General features: G+C 34.8%; 1 protein-coding gene and 1 non-coding gene across 4 annotated transcripts in view; one reads left to right on the plus strand and one right to left on the minus strand.

Annotated features, from left to right (window-relative positions):
- The window catches only part of ZFC3H1 (zinc finger C3H1-type containing), a 53,643-nt gene that overhangs the window by 19,109 nt on the left and 13,800 nt on the right, over nt 1-20,734 (minus strand). For all 3 annotated transcript variants that reach the window (XM_008004033.3, XM_073020949.1, XM_073020950.1), the window contains 18 exons: nt 18,902-18,966; nt 16,050-16,248; nt 15,268-15,491; nt 13,625-13,748; nt 9,705-9,802; nt 8,136-8,345; nt 7,777-7,941; nt 6,737-6,874; nt 5,995-6,116; nt 5,452-5,601; nt 4,543-4,717; nt 4,171-4,302; nt 3,262-3,804; nt 3,068-3,177; nt 2,112-2,243; nt 1,890-2,011; nt 880-981; nt 174-293 (listed from right to left, as the gene is read on the minus strand). In XM_008004033.3, coding sequence (XP_008002224.3) covers nt 174-293; nt 880-981; nt 1,890-2,011; nt 2,112-2,243; nt 3,068-3,177; nt 3,262-3,804; nt 4,171-4,302; nt 4,543-4,717; nt 5,452-5,601; nt 5,995-6,116; nt 6,737-6,874; nt 7,777-7,941; nt 8,136-8,345; nt 9,705-9,802; nt 13,625-13,748; nt 15,268-15,491; nt 16,050-16,248; nt 18,902-18,966 — 2,931 coding nt within the window. The remainder of the gene's footprint in view (nt 1-173; nt 294-879; nt 982-1,889; nt 2,012-2,111; nt 2,244-3,067; nt 3,178-3,261; nt 3,805-4,170; nt 4,303-4,542; nt 4,718-5,451; nt 5,602-5,994; nt 6,117-6,736; nt 6,875-7,776; nt 7,942-8,135; nt 8,346-9,704; nt 9,803-13,624; nt 13,749-15,267; nt 15,492-16,049; nt 16,249-18,901; nt 18,967-20,734) is intronic.
- LOC119624063 (small nucleolar RNA SNORA17) lies at nt 10,654-10,775 on the plus strand. The gene has a single exon (XR_005240152.1). It is a non-coding gene; the product is annotated as a small nucleolar RNA SNORA17 (small nucleolar RNA).

Genomic DNA, 20,734 nt, shown 5'->3' on the forward strand with positions numbered 1-20,734 from the left:
GCGATCCTGCACAGTGAATTAACTGTATTGCCTAAAAACCCAATGGCATCGTTTTTACAAAAAAATTTTTTTTAACTAGGCAGGCTGATACACCAAAGGATTTGCAAAGTGTTAAATAAAGATGGAACACCACAATTTAATAATTCTGGATCTTAAATTACATAACTTCTTACCATACTTAATTGGTCCTGTAGACTGTTCCTCATCACTACTGAAGCTATTATCTGAAATAGGTTTTCTCCAAAACTTTGGCTTCCACTTTCTTTTATCTTTGTAGGTTGTAAATGGAGGAGCTAAAGTAGATAGGAGAAGATTGTTAATTGATATAACTAGTTTTTTTTTCTTTTTTAACATTTTGAAGGATATTCAATATTTGAAAAGAACTACATTTACTCCATCTTAAAAATGATATGTGTTTTTTTTTTTTTTTCTTTTTTTTGACACAGAAGTGTCGCTCTGTCTCCCAGGCTGGAGTGCAGTGGCGCAATCTCTGCTGACTGCAACCTCCGCCTCTTGGGTTCAAGTGATTCTCTTGCCTCAGCCTCCCAAGTAGTTGAGGCTGCAGGCACACGCTACCACCACCCGGTTACTTTTTATATTTTTAGTAGAGACAGGGTTTCGCCATGATGGCCAGGCTGGTCTCAAACTCCTAACCTCAAGTGATCAGCCCGCCTAGGCCTCCCAAAGTGCTGGGATTACAGGCGTGGGCCACCGCACCCAGCCTGAAATGATATGTATTTTATATTAAGAACATAATACCAACAAAATCTGTCATACAGAAACTAAAAAGTCCTTTTCAGAAAGAGATGCAGTACACACACACACACACACACACACACACACACACTCTCTCTCTCTCTCTCTTATATATGTACTTACTATGACCTTTACTTTCATTGATATTGCTAACAAGGAGAACAGCCATCTGGTCCATTGACATTCGATCTTTGTTTACTCCAAAAAGTTTCTCAATGTATTTTTCTGAAATACATGCAATGCAATCTTCATGACAAATATCAATTAAGAGACTAGGATAATTAAAATGTATGACATGAACTAGTTTAAGAATTAAAGGCGAGTATATGGTACTAGTCAATAACACCTATGGCATTTGAAAGGGCAAAGCCTGTATTATCTTAACTACTATAGCAAATCCTACCACATCATATACCCAATTTGGGCTAAAAAAAAAAAATAGTTCCTGAAATGAACTAAATAATTAAGTTAAAGTCCCAATTTGGGAGCAATAAAATAGATTCAGTGACATTACAATCACTCTGGGCTGTGATAACACCAAATTTAGTAATTATTATTTCCTTTACTTTCAAAAGATTTGTAGCTTAAGGTTTATTATTTGGCACCAAATCTGAGAAAAAGCTTAATAATATTTGCTCACAATGTGTGACAGTAATCTCTGCTTTCTACACAAAGTGTATGAAGTCTTATTTCGTTATAGAATTGGAAACAACAGCCATGGTAATTTCTAGCCTTCCTCTATTTTTGAAAACAGTAAGTAAAAATAGGGTCCTATGCTAAAATCAACAGGAAAGTTTCTATACAAATAGCTTAATGTTTTCTTTTAAATAAATGGAACTAAATATTTAAATGAGTTCTGTCCAAAGAACTTTCTGCAATGTTGGAAATGTCTTAAATCTGTGCTGGCATGCACTTGCCACATGTGGCCACTGGGTACTTGAAATGTGGCTAGTATAACAGAGGAAGTAAATTTTTACCTTAATTATACTGGATACAGCAAATCTAGATAAAGCATTATGGGTAAACACACTGAATTATAGTAAGTATTTTACAATGTCAACAACTAAACATATAATTTTTAAGTTGCTTAAATTCAATTTTCATTTGAGAGAGAGTAAGAAATCTTTAAAAACCTGCTGCAGCAGTAATTTCTTCATTAGTACTTGTCTCTGCACAACCAATCAAAGACAGATTATATGACAGAATGTCCTGGAATAACTGTTTTCGGCTAAGCGTATAGTCTTGTATATGTTGCCTAAGATAAAAAAAACACAGAAAAGATAATCATGTACATATCAAAGTTAAGCAAATAAGACCGTTTTTCAAATTACAGAAGGTTCACAAAAACTACTCACCATTGACAATCATCATCATTACATGTTCCTGTTAAATCAAAACGGCAGAAACACTGATCCGGTTTAATCATATTACTGTATGACACTGAGCTCAGAGGAAGTTTTTCCTTGGTTCGATAGTATGGACTAAATCTAAGGTGAAAAGAGTGAACAGGTATATTATGCCCAATAAATATTCCTCAGAAAACTAAGAAAACTTTAGTTTTTCTTTTTCAAGTTAAAATTTCCATACTTACTATTTATGAGGTTTTTATCAAATTAAATTAATGCCAAAATTAATTCGAGAAAACACCCAGAATATCAAGTGATAGAAACAAGCCGCTTACCAAGAACATAAAACAGTTGAAATAGAAAAAACCTTGTATTCTAAAGGTAGTTTCTCACCACATGATAAAATACCATATATAATACTGGTATTTCTTACACACATTACCAGCTAAGACAAGAACATCTGGAAAAAGTCTATACTACCTGGAAGGTGCTTTACAATTTTCAGATAAAAACATGCAACCCTTTAACATTCTCACAACTTTTAAAAGTCTAAAAACTTTGGGGGACCCACAAAGTTAATCATTTGAAAACATCTAAATAAATACTCTGAAGGCTGGCCAATGCACTTCTTACACTGAATAACAGTAAAATTAAAAATCAAAAATTAAAAAAACCTCTAAGACTCCAATTATTTTTCCTAAAATCCCTAACAAACAGAAATCCAAAATCCTCCACATTTCTACCAATAGCCAGAAACTGGAATTTGATACGAATTGATAAATCCAAGAGTGTGGTTTGAGCCCAACAGCAGGACACTTAATTTTTTATGTTCCTTAAAAGGGTAAGTCTGGTTATCGAGAGCAATGATTCAACTGCTTTTTCATTATCATCAAATATTCAAGGTAAAATATTAAAAACCAAAGAGAAATCCCGAAATTCAAGCTTATTGAATCTTTCTTCTATACCTGTAGGACTTAAAAACTAGAAGAGGACTATGGTAGGGTCTAAAAGGACATGGCTTCACTTCCATTGTTTTACTTTGTGCTGTGACAAAATCCACATCTACAGAAATCTCCTGCAAAAGAAAATAAAATTCTGTAAGGCAAGTAAGGCTGGGGTAAATTCCAGATTTTAGAGAAAATATGAAATGTTCAATTACCTGACCATGCAAAACCTTCTCTGTAATGCCTGTGGTGGTTTTTAAAATCAGCTGTTTTAGGCTGTCAGCTTTTGAATATAATTTTTGCAATTCACCAATTTTTAACCCTAGAAAAAGTTCTGGTTTTTCTACCGTATTTTTATTAACTTTGTTTATGCATTCTTTGTTAGCGTTATCAGTGTGCTTAAGGTTAGGTTTAGTAAAATAATTGGATTCTAAAAAGGATCTTCTTCGCTCTCTGCTTGAACCAGACAAAATTTCATCATCAACATCATTTTCTTCAGTGTCCAGGGTTAATTTATCTTGTGTCAGATCATGAAGTGAGGGTTGAGGTAAAGAAAATTCGGGTTCCTCTTCCACAACTGGAGAGATATTTTGTTGTTCCTTTGCTTTAAGGGCCCGGGCTTCTTTTAATTTTTGAATTTTCAGGGCATATTCATATTCCAGCTTTTGTAACCGTCTTTTCTCCATAGCAATTAGTTCTGCTGAATGCTTTCTTGGACTTGATACTGGAGAACCGTCCAGTCTCATCATTTTGTTTGGCTAAGGGAGAAAAATGATATAAATACTTTACATCACTGTGATTTTATAAACAACTTCTGGTAAGATAATTGTGCTATCCCCACCATACAATGCTAACATTCCAAAACTAAATCAATATGGAGAATAAAACAGAGTTTAACGTAAGTAGCCAAAAGTTTTGCTAGTTAATCTATGACTTATGAAAAAAACAAAGTCAAGACAAAATAATAAAGTAGGCATCCAAAAATGTGGATGTCATTTAAAAACAAAGCTTTAATCTTAATCTCTTGGAATTTATAGCAAAGAGTTACTTTATATATACATTTTACCCTTAAAACTATCATAAAAACTTTCTGCTTTCTAAAAATATTTCTATAAAAAACTCACCCCAAAGCGATCTTGTTCCAGTTTACGTTTTCCTATTTCTTTACTAGCCACTGCCTTTGCCCGAGCAAGCTCTTCTCCATATTTTAGAGTCAAAGCTTTCTTAATTGTAACACGCTGTTGAACTCTGTGAATCTGAAAATATAGAATAATCCTCAAAATGTAAATGAAAACCTTAAAACAGGAAATTTCTTCTTCTCAAACACCGCAGCTTTATTCAACTGAAAATAAAAATATTCCAATATTATTTATCAATGAGAAACTACAGGTTACACATATTTTGCTGGCGTTAGTATATGGTGGTTTGTCTTACAGAAAATTTGGCCTATAAAAATGTGTAGTAAATGGGAGACTACAGTATTTTAAAATAATTACTTGTTCCTGAAGCTTCTTCAAAAACATTCTGTTAACATTAAGAATTTTTTCAGTTGCTTGAAGCTGTTCTGTAAGTTTTGTAATCTTTGCTTCAGCATTTCTAACAGATTCTTTCTTCTTGGCTTCTTGCTGCACAAGATTCTTTAAAACAGATTCATCTTTCATCAAGAGAATCCTAAATGAGAAATAACAAAATTCTTGTTAATGTTTCCCTACAAGAGCAGACTAATACTGTCAGAATAAAAAATTTTCAAAGTAGTAACACAATTTTTAAAAATGCATCTACAATGGGACACAGATAAAAATTTAAAGGGATGAATATTTTTATATTCATAACACAGGTATTTAAAGTAACACTGCTACACTGATAATAGTAACTATGAGGCTGATCTCTTAAAAAAAAAAAAAAAACACCATTTAAGCTTGAGGTAATGTCAATTACTGTTGAAAACTTATAGTAAATACTCAATGTTGGGCCAGGCGCGGTGGGCACACATTTCCCTGGTTCAAGCGATTCTCTCACCTCAGCCTCCCAAGTAGCTGGGATTACAGGCATGCACCACCATGTCCGGCTAATTTTTTTTGTATTTTTAGTAGAGACAGGGTTTCACCATGTTGGCCAGGCTGGTCTCAAACTCCTGACCTCAAGTGATCCACCCGCCTCGGCCTACCAAAGTGCTATGATTATAGGCATGAGCCACCGTGCCTGGCTGGTATTTTTACTTAAACATTAATTTCATTACTTTATGTAAATGTAGTATCATTCAACAAAATGACAGACTTCTACATTCTACAAAGTTTAAGTGAGAAAATGTATAATTCTACAGTATGCTTATTAATAACATATACCTCAAAAATATATTTCTCTACTACAGGAACAATTAGATATGTGAAGATAACAAGGCTCACCTATGTTTTTTCAGTTTGGATTCTGCATCTGTAACCTGCTTAGTAACCATTGCTATCCTGCCAATACCATCAATTTCCACATCAGAGTTTGCTGGAGATGATGAACTTGTCTTCAGCTGATCTGATTTAATCAAACGCTGTTTCTCACGGCTAAAATTATCAAAAAGGATATACGCATTATACCCAAGAATAAACTAATTTTAAAACATATTCTACTTCATGCAGTAACAATATTAATCACACCGACTAATAATAAAGATGATGACCAATATGCATGACCCAAGTTAACATTCAAAGTTGATAGTGGAGTCCTTCTCTTTGAGAGTTTTCATCTTTTTTCTAAGCTGGTTATGTCTCAGCACATCACTCTATTCAAGTCTACGTATGACCATCCAGCTCCCTCTTCTGTGTGAGTTATAAAACATTAACTCTGTATCTTGGATAAAACTATCATCACTCATTTCCCAGTGCCAGTGAACTCTGTAAGAGAAGTTTTGAAAACATCACATACTTTTAATGTAAATTACATAAAATTACACTTACTTGGCAATCTCTTCCTTTAACAATCTATATTCAATCTTCTTTTCTTCAGGCAAAGCCTCTGGTGTTCGCAAAGGATCATTTTCTTTTTCAGATTTTGGAGGTACTTTCGGTTTTGAAGCTTGCTAAAAAAAAAAAAAAATTTGAAGTCAACTAGATCATCAGCTTTCCAAAATTCCATACTAAGATTTATATTTTACATTGCAACCCAGCGTATACTGAATTTATTTAGAAATACCTGAATGTCTTCATCATTTTCTATTCTTTTTTCTAAAACAATGTTCGTTGATAACTACTAAATTATATATGCCACCAAGTAGTCAAGATCTACAGTCTGAAAATCATTGTATTATTTAATAGCTAAACAACAATTGAAATAGCGAAAAAAGGATAGAAGTTGTACTTAGATAATAAATTTTAATAAAAACTGTTTTCTGGTAACACAACACAACTCTAAAACAATAGTCTCCTTACTACAAACAATAATTATCCAACCAATTTTACTATTTTGAAAAAGGAAACACTTAATAGGAAACACAAATAATGGAAACTTTTAATAGTAAAATCAATCTACATTGATACATGCTTCATTATATAAAGTCCTCATAGCACAAATACTTAAAATATATTCACAAATCAATGTTATTAAAAATTTGTAACTTTATGGTTTAATTTTCAGGAAAAAATAAACTTTACTGACTGTCAAAAGGTCATCTTTCTTTCCACCTTTAATTATTGCACTTACCTCAGCAGTTCGTCTTGCTTCTTTAATCATGGACTCTAATCCACCAAAAACACTATTTGTTGACTTGGAAGCCTCTCCATCAGATTCACTATCATCTGAATCATTTAGTGTTACAACCACTGATTTATGCTTTGGAAGCTGCAAAGACAATATATTTATTACTCGTGATAACAAAAGGACGTCATTTAACCTCTCTGAATTTCAATCCACAAAAATAATGGGCTCCAAGTAGACAGTTTATGTCTCCTTCTAGGGTTGTATTACATAATCCACTGTGTCAACCAATACTGGTTATATGCCCAAGACATAAAACATTGTATATTCTTTAAGTCTTTCTATACTATAATTACTCTCATTAAAATTTTATTTTCGCTTTCTATATAAAGAACCACAATGCAATTTAAATTAACTCTTTTAAAACCAAAGAAAAATTATTTTGTTAATTTTACATAATTATCAAAATTCTATACTTTGTGGTTACATATAGAGGGTAAATTGCCAAAACTGGCTTACCTAACAGAGGCAAGATTTCAACTTGTCTTTGTTCTATTTATTTTACTTTGAAGCCATTAGAAAACAAGACAGAAACAAACTATCATTTCAACTTCCTTAATAAACATCACTAATAATTTCTTCCATAATAGTATAGTCATTGGTTGGAAAACATACACAAAGTATACAAAGAGATGGGAGATATAAAAAACATGCAATTTGTTAAAATTTTGACTCCAAAAAGATAGAAAATCTGAATAAGCCAATTTCTATAGAAAAAAAGCTGAAGAAACGACAGAGGAAAGTATACCACTCTGATGAAAACAATAACTCCCCCAACACACTATCACCAAACTCTACCAGTTTTCAAGTGAAGGTGTTGCTCTCATTTTATCAATAAATTAAAAATAAATTTTAAAAATTTGTATTTATATGTGAATATATGTGTATATATAAATAAACTAAGGGGTAGAAAACAGGACAGCTAAACTTCACAGAAATTTCTCACAACTGTTTGAATAAAAGTAGCATTAAATTTTTGTTTTTACCGAGATCACAGTTCGTGGAAGACGAGGTCCTCTGTGAAACTTTGGATTCTGTATCCTAGGCTGAGACACTGTGTTAATACTGACTATTGATAGATTGCTTCTTGGCACAGTATGTGAATTGTTCAGAACTGGAGGTGAAGGTGGGTCACTATTACTGGATGTTTCCTATATAAGGAAGAGAAAGATATGAAACATTCCAAATAAAAATAAATTTCTGCCACCTTTAAAAATTTGGAGCATGTTAGAATTATCCCCACTTGGCAGAAAAGTCCAATGAATCCCAAGTAACCAGAAAAAAGTAGGACTACCGTAAAGCTAAGCTCAAGAGCACCACCTAGAGGTTCAGGTACCTAAATTACCTCTGGCTTAAAAGCTCTTTTATTTGCTAGAGATTTAAGTAGTTCTTCTCGAAGCAGCATTTCTTCCTCCTCTTCCTCATCTGCAAAAGGTGGTTTTGGAGGCTGTTCTGGATCTTCAGGTGGGAGAGGTGGTAATGGTGGTAGAGGAGGTAGAGGTTCAAGAGAAACACACAAGCCTTCCACATAAGGCTGGCTCAAAGGTGGCAGAGACTATTTTTTTAAAAAAGAAATAATTACAATGCAAATTTTATCAACTCAAATGCTTATCTCTGCAGCAATATTAAACTAGAAAAAAATAAACTTTATATTATTATTTTAGCTGTAAGTATAGTAAGCTAAGTATATGTTAACCTCAAAACAAACCCAGAAATCAATAGCCAACCACGAAAGTGTTACTTTTACAATTAAAAAAAAAAAACCAAAACTATATTTGAAACATTTATTAACTTCAAGGAAAATTATAGAAACCTCTCTGTTCTCATTCTTATATACATTTAGCATTCTAGAAAACACACATATCAAATTATACAGGGTCCTTCCTTCTAGATGACTACCTGAAAGCAAGAAGAGATACTGAAACCCAAGACATATTTCAGTAAAAAATAAAAATTAGAAACCAAGGGATTCTGTGAATAACAGTCCAGAGTACCTTAATCATTAATTATCAAGAAGAATCACCACTACTCTCTTAAAATGGCTTCTTAGAGAATATCTATAAAGGAAACTAATTTTACACAAATCCCTGAATTTGGGTATGTATTTGTATCAAAGATCTTCCAGTATTTCTCTCGGCATTTAGTTCATTTATTTATTTCCCAAAAGAAAACATTGCAACGAAGAAAGTATTGTTTTCTCTCTCACTATTGGCTCTAATATTCCCCTCACCATATATGTTCTAGAAACACACTAGGCATCTTTCCTGAAACGGAAAGGTTCCCTCTTACACTTACTGAGAGATACTCAATTTGATCTCTAGGCTCTCACAATCTAAAATTAATGTCAAAACTTTTAATGTCTGATTCCTCTACTTCCTTTTTTTCCTTTTCCTTTTATTGTTTTCGTTTTTTGGTTTTGTTTTGTTTTTAGTGGGAGGACTGGAGACGGGGGGAAAGAAATTAACTTCATAGAAAATGCTTTTCTTTTGCTGGATTTTCAAGTTAAAAATAACCATCTTTATGAAAAGAGGAGAAAGGAGAGAATATTAATTTTTAGAAGCATCCTAATGCACGTAAATTCCAATTTCCTAAAAAAGAGACAGTCCAAAACAGTAGATAACTTCTGTTTTTGAATAAATTTTGAGTAGCTACTAGATAAGAGTAAAGAGAAGAAGGAAACATGATAGGTACCTAAAAGTCAACATGAAATTAAAAATTAGCTATGAAAAAAATCTACCAAATGGATAGCTTGCTGCTTTAATCAACTGTTTATTCTACATATTTCATTGCTATTAATTCTCGTAAGCAATTCTGATTTTTTAAGCCGTCTTTAAACCTAACCATTCATTTGTTTTTAAAAACAAATTAGAAAAGACAAGATAAAATAATTTTCTTAAAATCAATTTTGACTTACAGAAACCTGAGGTGCTGGAGGCAAAGAAAGAGATGGTGCTGGAGAAAAATACCCCAATGAACATTCAGAGAAAAATGGCGGTTGCACTGGTGAAGGAGCTGTAAACAAATTTTTTGTTAAGAGTTTAGTAACAGAAATATTTCACCAGGAATACATTAGGTTTATGTTATGTTTGAAGAAATACATCTAGGTGGAGTGCAAATTAGATTTTATCAACCTCTGACAAAATCTTTAACGCTTATAAGTCCATCTCCAACCATTTAAAATTGTCATATCATCATAAAGTCAGTCATTCACTTCAAACTAACGATTAGTCCCTCAAAACTCTCACTTTGTTCCACTTTTAACCTAATGATGAGAGCAGGGAATAGAGCAGGAAAGGCTAGAAGCACACTTAAAACACACACACACACACACACACACAGCAAAACCACAAGCATACTTTTTAAGAAATAATGAAACAAAAAATTCCCTTGAATCCTGCCAAAGTGCCCTAGCCAAAGGAAAACAATGATGTGGTGACTTCATTATTCCCTTCTTGTGGAGCAAAAGAAAGTTGAGGACATGGACTATATAAGCTGTGTTGAAAGAAAATAAAACCAGGAATGAGAATGACTTAGTGTATTTAGTCAATAAGGTGCACATTATTTCACATTTTAATTTTGAAATAATTACAGTTGATGCATCTCAGCATTTTTCTTCCTTGGTAGCAGATAAAAATAATTGTGTATTTTATCTTCAATGACTTGTTAGGCTCACTGAAATATAGCAGTTTCAAAGACTACTCTTACTACCCTACCCACTAACTATATAATCTTAGAGAAAATCTAACATTTCTTCTTTATCCCAGTTGTCTCACAAGTCAATACATTATTATCCACATGCCTTATATGGGGTTGACTTGAGTCCCAAATGAGATCATCTGAATCTACACTAATCTTTGGAACATTTTACACAGTGCTGCAGATGTGGCTGCTGTGTCACATTTGTGTTATTAGGTGGCAGAGAGAGGCTATGTCTACGCTCAGTGTTCTGCCCCATGAACATTTGAATGTTTAATAGTCTGACATTTGATGGTGCTCTCGTTTTACGGACTTGGCATGTTTTCCCTTCCTAGTATCTGGGAGAGAGGGTGGACCTAGTGAGTGCACTGATCTCCAAGGAAAGCCCTCCAGTTTGCACTGTCCTCATCCAGATTTAACCAGCCCTGACTCACTGCCAGGTGCCAGGAGAGGCTTCTGAGGACTTTCTAACCTTTGTGTTGGGCCCGCCACTAGGGGGTCTGAAAGGACAGTGGGAAGGTAGAGGGTGCCCTCAGCAAGAGGAGCCTTCATTCATGAATGTTAGAAACTACTGGCAGAAAAGATGAAGTCCATTACATGCTGGTTCATGCTACCCACCATGTCAGGATCATCCAGGAGGACAAAGAACGGGGAAAGTGTTTGCTGGTGTTTGATTCAGTTAATAGTATTAACAGTAGGCACTTCTACTGTGCTCTTGATTCTGTGTCAAGCTTTCTTGTTATTTATTTATTTTTGAGACACAGTCTCGCTCAGTGCCCAGGCTACAGTGCAGTTGCGCGATCTCAGCTCACTACAACCTCCACCTCCCAGGTTCAAGTGATTCTCCTGCCTCAGGCTCCTGAGTAGCTGGGACTATAGGGGCAAGTCACCACTACTGGCTCTAATTTTTGTATTTTTAGTAGAGGCGAGGTTTCACCATGTTGATCAGGCTGGTTTCGAACTGTTGACCTCAGGTGATCCTCCCACCTCGGCCTCCCAAAGTTCTGGGATTACAGGTGTGAGCCACCGTGCCCAGCCATTCTTGTTTTTCAACACAGGAAAGAAGTTGACATAACTTGTGATTGGCTTACAGTATGAGCACTGGCCAGAAATACGAGGTGGACCAGCCCCAGCCCAGATCAAGATGCAGAGGCCAGGATGTGGGCCTAGCCCTGTGCCAGGAGGCTGGTTGGAACAGAGGTGCAGATACAGGCTCCACCTGCTCTGGGACCACCAGTGGTACTCAAAGTATTTGCAGCCTCAAAGCCTGGCTTTCCACAAGTCTACCTGCTCCCAAGGCCATGCAGCTGCAGTTCCTGCTCTGCTTTCATTACATGGATGGGCAGGCTGGCATTGAGATGCCCACTGCCTCTGACCCTGGCCTCTCTACCTTGGTGGCACTGTGTGCTCCAGCTGGATGGGGTAGCTGCCGGGACCACCCCACCATTTTAGTATTCTGATTTTTAAGTTGTTCTGCCATTGTGGTATCCTGGTGAAAAAAAAAGTAACCTTCCAGCAATTTTTCAACTGCCTGGAACCTCAGATCCTAAACTGGTTTTTTACTGTATTTGAATTATCTTGTTTTTTTCCCCCTCAAGGGAAAAAGTCTATATGGAAAACATTTTTTTAAATACAAGATAAAGTGAATTAAAAGATATTTTTAATGCACATTTCCTCAAATATAATATGTTTGTGTTGGCAAAATTTGAGAAAAAAATTGATCTTGAATGGAAAAAAATATATATATAAATATCTGCAGTTAATGTGGCAAAAAAATTAGACAAAGCTGCATAGAGAGTATGTTCTCTACATGTTTCACAAAATCATTAAAAAGCATAGATCATAAAGTTATTTTATAGAAATAAAGTATTAATAATATTGTCAATACTTGGGAATTACAAAGAATCATCTCCAAGAATCTGGAAATAAGAAAATTAAAGATTGACCAAAGCAAGTTAAATTACGTTATCAAAACATAATATAATGTAAGACTATCACATACCAGCTTACAATTACAACCTGAAAAATGAGCATTTTGGTAAACACTAGCCAAATAATACATATTTTGTTTTGTCTCTAGTCTAGATACACCAAAGTAGGATTCTAGTTTTGATGTGGTCTCACCATGTGACTATAGGGGGAAATACACTGATCATGTGTTCTTCCAAATTCTCCAGTTCCTGGAACACCAACTGCATTCTGTTATCTGCCTCAGTCTTACGTGTTTTAAATTATTTGTGAAGGAATAGGTCTCTCACAGCCAATCACCCCTGAACATCAACAAAATCAAGTCTCTGGCCCTCAAAGATAAGTCAGATTCTAGACAATGCAACCTAAAGGAGAGTTATAGCCCTGACCAGTTCTAACTAGTCTTTCCTGAGATGCCACTAGTATAATTTTCTGTCTCAAAATTTCTACAAATTATCATACTAGAAAGAGACAGGAAGCCAAATAGCAAAAAAGGTCTTTTGTTCTTTGACTAAAGCAGAAAGAATCTTGGATATAAACATCAAGAGTTCGTTTTTCTAAAGAGTAGTGTTCTCATCTTTTCCATTCTTCACTTTTCATTTTATTTTTTGAGACAGAATCTTCTCTGTTACTCAGGTGGGAGTGCAGTGGTGCGATGTCAGCTCACCGAAAACTCCACCTTCCAGGTTCAAGCAATTCTCATGCCTTAGCCTCCCAAGAAGCAGGGATTACAGGCACATGCCACCACACCCAGCGAATTTTTGTATTTTTAGCAGAGACGGGGTTTTGTCACGTCAGCCAGGCTGGTCTCCAACTCCTGGCTTCAAGCAATCTGCCCACCTCAGCATCCCAAAGTATTGGGATTACAGGCGTGAACCACTGCATCCGGCCCAATCTTCACTTTCTAGAGCAATAGTTAAGAGATTAAACAATGCCTTATTTATTTATTTTTTAATTTAAAGGCTATCTAGAAACACTCGGAAATAAAGGTTAATATTACTTATTTGAGGTTTGCTAAGTATTTACAACAACAAATAATGTCTATCATCATACAGTTCATCAGCAAATCTCACTTGCATGACACATTTCTTTCAAGGTTTTGAGTACCATAAGGATTATTCTCTATTTAATACATGTAAATACACAAAGGTTTCAAGTTTTGGCTCATACCTGGAGAATTGGTTTCACTATCTGTATCCATAGCAACTTCTTCATAGTTATCATACTGATAAATGCCTCCTCCACTATCAGTAGGTTGCTTATCTAAGGATCGCCTCAGGTCAGGATCTGAAGACTAAGTATACAACACTTTTTTTTAGTTTCAAAGCATTTTCTGTCTTGGGTTACAAATCACAAAAGAACTGATAGTTATCTTCTAGGGAAGAGTATAAAAAATCATGGTGATTCAGTTAGATGTGCCTATCACATCTTTGGGAGATTCAATTTAAATGACAGCTACACTGGCTGACGTTTCATAACTGTATGAGATAGATAATGGAATTTCCAAAATACTAGCTATACAGATGAAATCCCCCACTGTTAGCTAAGCCACTAAATAATTAGCTCTTCTTGTAAAAATGACATCAAACTCTTGTACACTTATGACTTCTGTATGATTAAGAAACTAGAGGAATACAAGCAAGTTTTATGTCATCATGACTACATAGAGAACATTTCTCTAAAAATTCAAAAACATTTTAATTATGAATAAATTAATGATACCTGAAAACTACAAATTCTGGGTAAATGTGTTTACCTATTGTATGCTGTTTTCTTATCTACTTCTTACTATGTTTCACTCAGAGACAGTTTATAATAAACTAAAAACTCGCAAAACCTCTCGAGGAGGAAGTAAAGAATAATGTGCAAATAATACCATATTTATCTCTAGAAAAAGATTCTATTGGCCCGGTGCGGTGGCTCATGTGGTCAGGAGTTCGAGACCAGCCTGGCCAACATGGCGAAACCCGTCTCTACTTTTAAAATACAAAAAAATTAGCCAGGCGTGGTGGCAGGCGCCTGTAATCCCAGCTACTTGGGAGGCTGAGGCAGAAGAATCGCTTGAACCTGGGAGGCGGAGGTTGCAGTGAGCCGAGATCATGCCATTGCACTCCAGCCTAGGCAATAAGAGTAAGACTCCCTCTCAAAAAAAAAAAAAAAAAGTTCAAAGTACAAATATTTACAATATTCCTTGATTAAGCAACTCTAACTCCAATTAATGAATTTACTCTTTAATATCCCTCTATTCTTCATTAACACATTCTCAAGTGTACTCTTTTCGGGCTTTTTTTCTTCTTTTTGGGTGCAGAGGGTAAAAGAAGGGAGGGAAAGAGAAAAAGAGAAGACAACAAGTATATTCATATACATAGTAAATGTTCAACAAATGCTTGACCACTAAACACAAAATAGCCACATGCACTAAGGTTATTACTATATGATGATTTAACATTAAAATAGTCCATACTAGTCATGACACACTTGTCAATCTACATTACTAAACAATGAAAAACTAATGAAATTCTACCCCTGTACTTAAGAAACAGCCATTTTGTTTTCACAATTTAGTAATCCTACTTTCACCTAAATAGAAAATGGTAAAAAAGCTAAAAGTAGTCTCTGCTAATCATAAGTTTAGCCTTCATTTTGTCCTCTAATACCTACGATTACAAAAGATGCTTTCCCAATTATAACCTACCTTCCTTTCTTCCAAGAGTTATTTATAAAATAAGCTTTCTTATTTGACAGAATCTATGAAATAAGACTTTAAGGAAACTTAGAGTAACATTTTGATTTTATATTTTTGCATTTCTTACTTTACTTCTTGATCTCCTCTTGCCACCAACCAATTTCATGAATCGATTGTACTGTTCTTCCTGATTTGAGAGATCTCGAATTTTTCTGATTTCTTCCTCTCTTTTCCTTCTCTCTTCTTCTTCAGCTTGTTTCCGCTGATCCTCTTCTTTCTGTCTTTCCTGCTCTTTTTGTTGTTGTAGCTTCTTCCATGCCTTTGTTTGCTGCTTCCTCAATGCTTGTTTAGCTTTAAATAAAAAATACATAAACATTAGTATCTGTTAGGAGATAAAAGAAAAATAAGAGTCTTAAAAAATGTTTTCATTATCGATTCATCAATGATGATGCTCCTCTTAAGTTGTTTATATAAGACTGTCCTTCATTTTAGGGCCCTATAATTCCCCAAACTCAAACCTCTGAATTAAAATCCCAAAACTATACTGATACATGAATTCAGCTAGAAGAATTTAACAAGCAGTGGCTCACACCTATAACCCCAGCACTCTGGGAGGCCAAGGCAAGCGGATCACCTGAGGTCAGGAGTTTGAGACCAGCCTACCCAACATGGCGAAACCCTGTCTCTCTATCAAAACTACAAAAGATTAGCTGGGCGTGGTGGTGGGCGCCTGTAATCCCAGCTACTTGGGAGACTGAGGCAGGAGAATCGCCTGAACCCGGGAGGTGGAGGTGGAGGTGAGCAGAGATCACACCACTGCACTCCAGCCTGGGTGACAAGAGCAAAACTCTGTCTCAAAAAACAAAACAAAACAAAACAAAAACACAAGAATTTAATAAAAATGATCACCTGTAGTGCTAACTTTTTTGGCCGAATGTGTTTTTGTACTTGTTTTAACTTTTTGCTGTACAGTTTTCGTCTTAGTCAACTTTTCTTTGCTTTCTTTCATCACCTGCTGTTCTTTTTGTTGCCATTTTTTACTGGCTGACTGAAGGGCCAAAAGGCGAAGCTGTAATTCAGATAGTTCCTCTTCATCTTCACCAAGTTTCTTTAAAGCAAAAAGAAAGAGCTAAAATTTTTTAATTCTATTATTTAGCTTACACATTTTATCAAGTCAAATCCTCTATAAGATAAAAATTTAAAGTTTGAAGGCAAATATGACAAGGCAAATACAGATAAAATAAGTAAACTAATTTACTTCCCATAGCCTAAGACTCTAATGTAATTCCTAAAATACGAATAGAAGATCAGTCTGCAGAAGGTATGTGTATATATGTAACGTAGGGTTGGTGAGGCGGTACAACTGATAGAACAGGATAATGCAAAAAATAAAAGAGTTAGTAGCTAACATTTAAAAGGGCTTCCCAAACCTGAAAGAGTAAAAGTCTGATGGCAGCAAATGCAATGAAGAAATAAGACCCAGGAGAGGTAAGGAAAGAAGGAGGAAGTGGTTCCCTGATCACGTGATTTGCTGGCCTCACCAGTAACAGAGAACAACAGACATACTCAAGATTCAAACGTACAAATTTTCTTTTATGTGTATATTTTTTAATTCTTTAAATTACTAGTGAAGGGAAAAATCTACAGAGATTTGCTTACAGCTGACATGTGTTCTAAGGCTACAGATATTTATCTGAATATTTTATATATTTTGAAAACATAAGACTTTTCTTCAGGAAAGCTAAAACAGGACAATAATGTTAAAAGCAGATGTCTGAGACTTTTTTCAAATTGAAATAACTTTTGCATTTCACTTTCGAAATATTCTCCACATGATAGCAAAAATAGAACTGAAAAATGGGAGGCTCCGAAGAGGCTCATAATTAGAGTCCATTGATTTTAATAAGGGGTGGGAGGATAGCTTTGTCTTCCCCACCCTTGAAGCTAAACACAAACTCTGTTTTTTCTTTATGTATGTGCATAGAATGGAAAGGAAGAGTCAAAAAAGATTCCAAAAGATGAAGGCCTACTTATCTAATAACTTTTTCTTATAGATAAATCATAATTATATTTTCTCCTAAAATCCAATTAAATTATTTCTATTGTTAAACATAAAGAAAACAGTGGATACTAACTAATGATTTCACCTGAATATGAACTACTATAAGCCCTAAACTACTGTCGTACACTTCAGTACTTCAATCTAACCAAACCAGAATACAGTTACCCTTTCCACTGTTGATAACTACATGTAAGCAATAATTTTTAAATTATCATGATTCTTTTTTAAGTTCTCAGTCACTTAACTGTATCAAATTCTATTGCCTAGTACTGAAATTCTAGAGCTGTGCTGTTCAATATGGCAGCAATGAGTCACATGTGGCTATTTGAATTTAAATTACCAAAACTTAATTTAAAAATTTGGACCTAAGCCACACTAATCACTTTTCAAGTTCTTCATAGCCACGTGTAGCTAACAGCTACCATACTGGAGAATACAGCTATAAAACATTTCCATTATTGTAGAAAATTCTATTAAACAGTACTCATGTAGAGAGTTTAACTAAAATAAAGCTATCCTCACTGTTCCACTGAGACAAAGTCTTTTTGTTTTCTTTTGTTTTAAATTATTTAATTTTTTTCAAGTTGGGATCTCACTATGTTGCCCAGGCTGGTCTCAAACTCCCGACCTAAAGTGATCAATCCACCTCAGCCTTCCAGAGTGCTGGGATTACAGGCATAAGCCACCACGCCCAGTGAGACTTTTGATTATTTTTTCCAACTACTCCCTTTGGCATGAAAGAAACCACTGATTCTGTCCCCCATCTATATGATACGTGAGGTAGCTACTTGAACAGCAAGAGCACAGAGCTAAGCTCGTTAGTTCCCATTAGTCAGACAAGCTCATTAAATTACTTTCTCTGACACTTAATTCCTATATAACTTTAGGCAAGTCACTTAATCTACTCACAGGACTCTTACTTCATCTATGAATGTACATAATGTCAACTTGATTCACAGGGTTATTGTGAGGGTATCAAAAATGTGTATGTGTACGTTATAGTATGATTTCTAAATTCAGGGCCATCTTTTTCCTAAAGCTCCTAGGCCATTTAAATCATTTCAATATATACAGAAAAACAAACTGAAATCTCAAAAGAAAAAAACTACAGATATTTATTTCAGATCTCTAATTCAACAAACTGAAAAGGCTTGGGTTATTGAGTGCCTGTTACGTGTCAAACATAGTGCTTGATGCTTCTGTATTTCATTATACTGAAGCCTCACAACAACCCAGATAACAGAAGACGTTAAGTTCATTTTGTAGAAAAGAATATAGAAGCAAGCAAAGGCTAAATAGTTTATACAAGGTCACTCAGCTAACAAGAAGTGGAAATAGAATTTGATACCAGGTGAAGGTCTACCTAACTCCAAAAGCTTACCACACAGGATAACCCACAAAAAATGGAGAAAATATCTGGATCAAAATTACAGGTTTCAAAAAAACAAATGATAAAAAAAGATCCTGTATGAAAATATATAACATTTAATTAAACATAATTTGCAGAACCCAGGGAAAAGAGACTCCAAGATGTCACTACAGAATTTCTTATCTTTAAGGCTTATGCCCAAATGGAGTTATAAGAATGATGAAAGAAAACGAGTGAAAGTAAGACAATTTCCCTTACAAAAGAACAAAATAAAGCAATGTGAAAATGGGTCATACAGAGATGATACAGTCTTACAAAGCAGCATCTTACCTTTTCAGACAGAATATCTGAGGTACTAATTCTTCTTGTTAAATTTTGTTCTTTATCTTGTAATCCTTTAAAATAAAATAATTTTTTTTGAATACTCCAAAAGATAGCCACAATCTAAAATAAAATAATCCTATATAATATCTGGTAATTATTTTAAAGATATCATTAAAGGGTCTCATTTTCTCAATCTCTCAACCAAAGGAAAACACCATTAAAGAGAACGAAAATCTGAACAAACTTCTTATCAGCCTCATTCCTGAAAGTTATAAGGCAAAATGATTCAAAATATTAAAATAAAACCACACTTTCAATAAAATGACTTCTGAATTACAAACAGTCATTTCAAATAAGAACAGAATTTATAAAGCATAGAAACAAGCAGCAACACTTAATTACCAACTGGATTATCCACACTGATAGAATATAATGATGACTAAATTAATCCAGTCCTCTAAACTGAAATAAATTCAATGTCTACATTTGTGCATTAGAGAATTGGTCTTTTATTTACCTAGAAAAGCATCGGTAGAGGCAGCTTAAGTATCAATAAAATTAAGTCCATCCATACATTTTTTTCTAAACATCTAGCCTTGGGCCCAGAAGACTGATGAAACAATGTACGAAACCTTATTTATATATTATGTAATCTACAACAGCTTTAAACATCACATAATAAAGTTACAGAATATCTACCATCCTGTTGAGATACTTTTGTAGCTAAAACAGATTATGTTAAAAATTCAGAAATCTTTCCTTAAGATGACAAAACTGAAGTTGCAAAGCTAGGATTAAATTAGATCTTAACTTCGAGCCTAGTGTTTTTACCATAACACCACACCTGTCAATGTTCCAAATATCCTAATTTTACTGCTCAAGTGAACCAAAGAATATGCAGCTTATTCAATAAATAGAGAAATGACTAATCAAGCACCTCAATCAATGTAAATAGAAGGCAATGACCAAATTTCAAGACAAATGAGTTCTGTCGAAAGGCTTAGTCTATAAATGTGATATTGTTGCAACATGATTGATACAGTAGAAAATAATTTGAGCAACCAGGTGCAGTGGCTCATGCCTGTAATCCCAGTGCTTTGGGTGGCCTAGGCAGGTGGATCACATGAGGTCAGGATTTCGAGACCAGCCCGGGCAACATGGCAAAATTCCGTCTCTGCTGAAAATACAAAAAATTAGCCAGGCATGGTGGTGCGTGCCTGTAGTTCCAGCTACTAGGGAGGCTGAGAGAGGAGAATCGCTTGGAGCTGAGAGGTGGAGGTTGCAGTGACCTGAGATTGTACCACTGCACTCCATCCTGGGCAACAGAGTAAGACTCTGTCTCAAAAAAAAAAAAAAGAAAAGAAAAAAGAAAAGAAAAGAATTTGAGCATAACACAAATTTATATGTGTGATTTGTCTCAGAGAAACACTAAGATTTCAGAAAACTGCACCCAAGTGATCTGAGCCATGTAGGAATACACAAACATACACTTCAAACATCTATCAAATACCCAAGTTCATTGTGTGTGTTATAAGCCACATCCATCCACATCTGGTACTATAATTTACTGTCTGATTTCAGGTAACACTCCTTGTTTTACTTCATAATAACTCATAAGTAGCAAACATTCCACTTCCACAGGTATACTTCAGGTCTATTTTATGGAATGCTGACACGTTTACTTTAATATTTCACGCTTTTTCCCCCCATTTCACATGCAAAGCTGTGCTATCATTTTTCATTTATTCCTATCTTTTATGTGCCATGGATAAAGTTTTTGAGTGTTGTTCCTCTAACCCCATTTTCTCCACACACCCTATTGTTTTTATTGCACAATTT

This window comes from Chlorocebus sabaeus, chromosome 11, assembly GCF_047675955.1.
Source record: "Chlorocebus sabaeus isolate Y175 chromosome 11, mChlSab1.0.hap1, whole genome shotgun sequence".
NCBI lineage: Eukaryota > Metazoa > Chordata > Mammalia > Primates > Cercopithecidae > Chlorocebus > Chlorocebus sabaeus.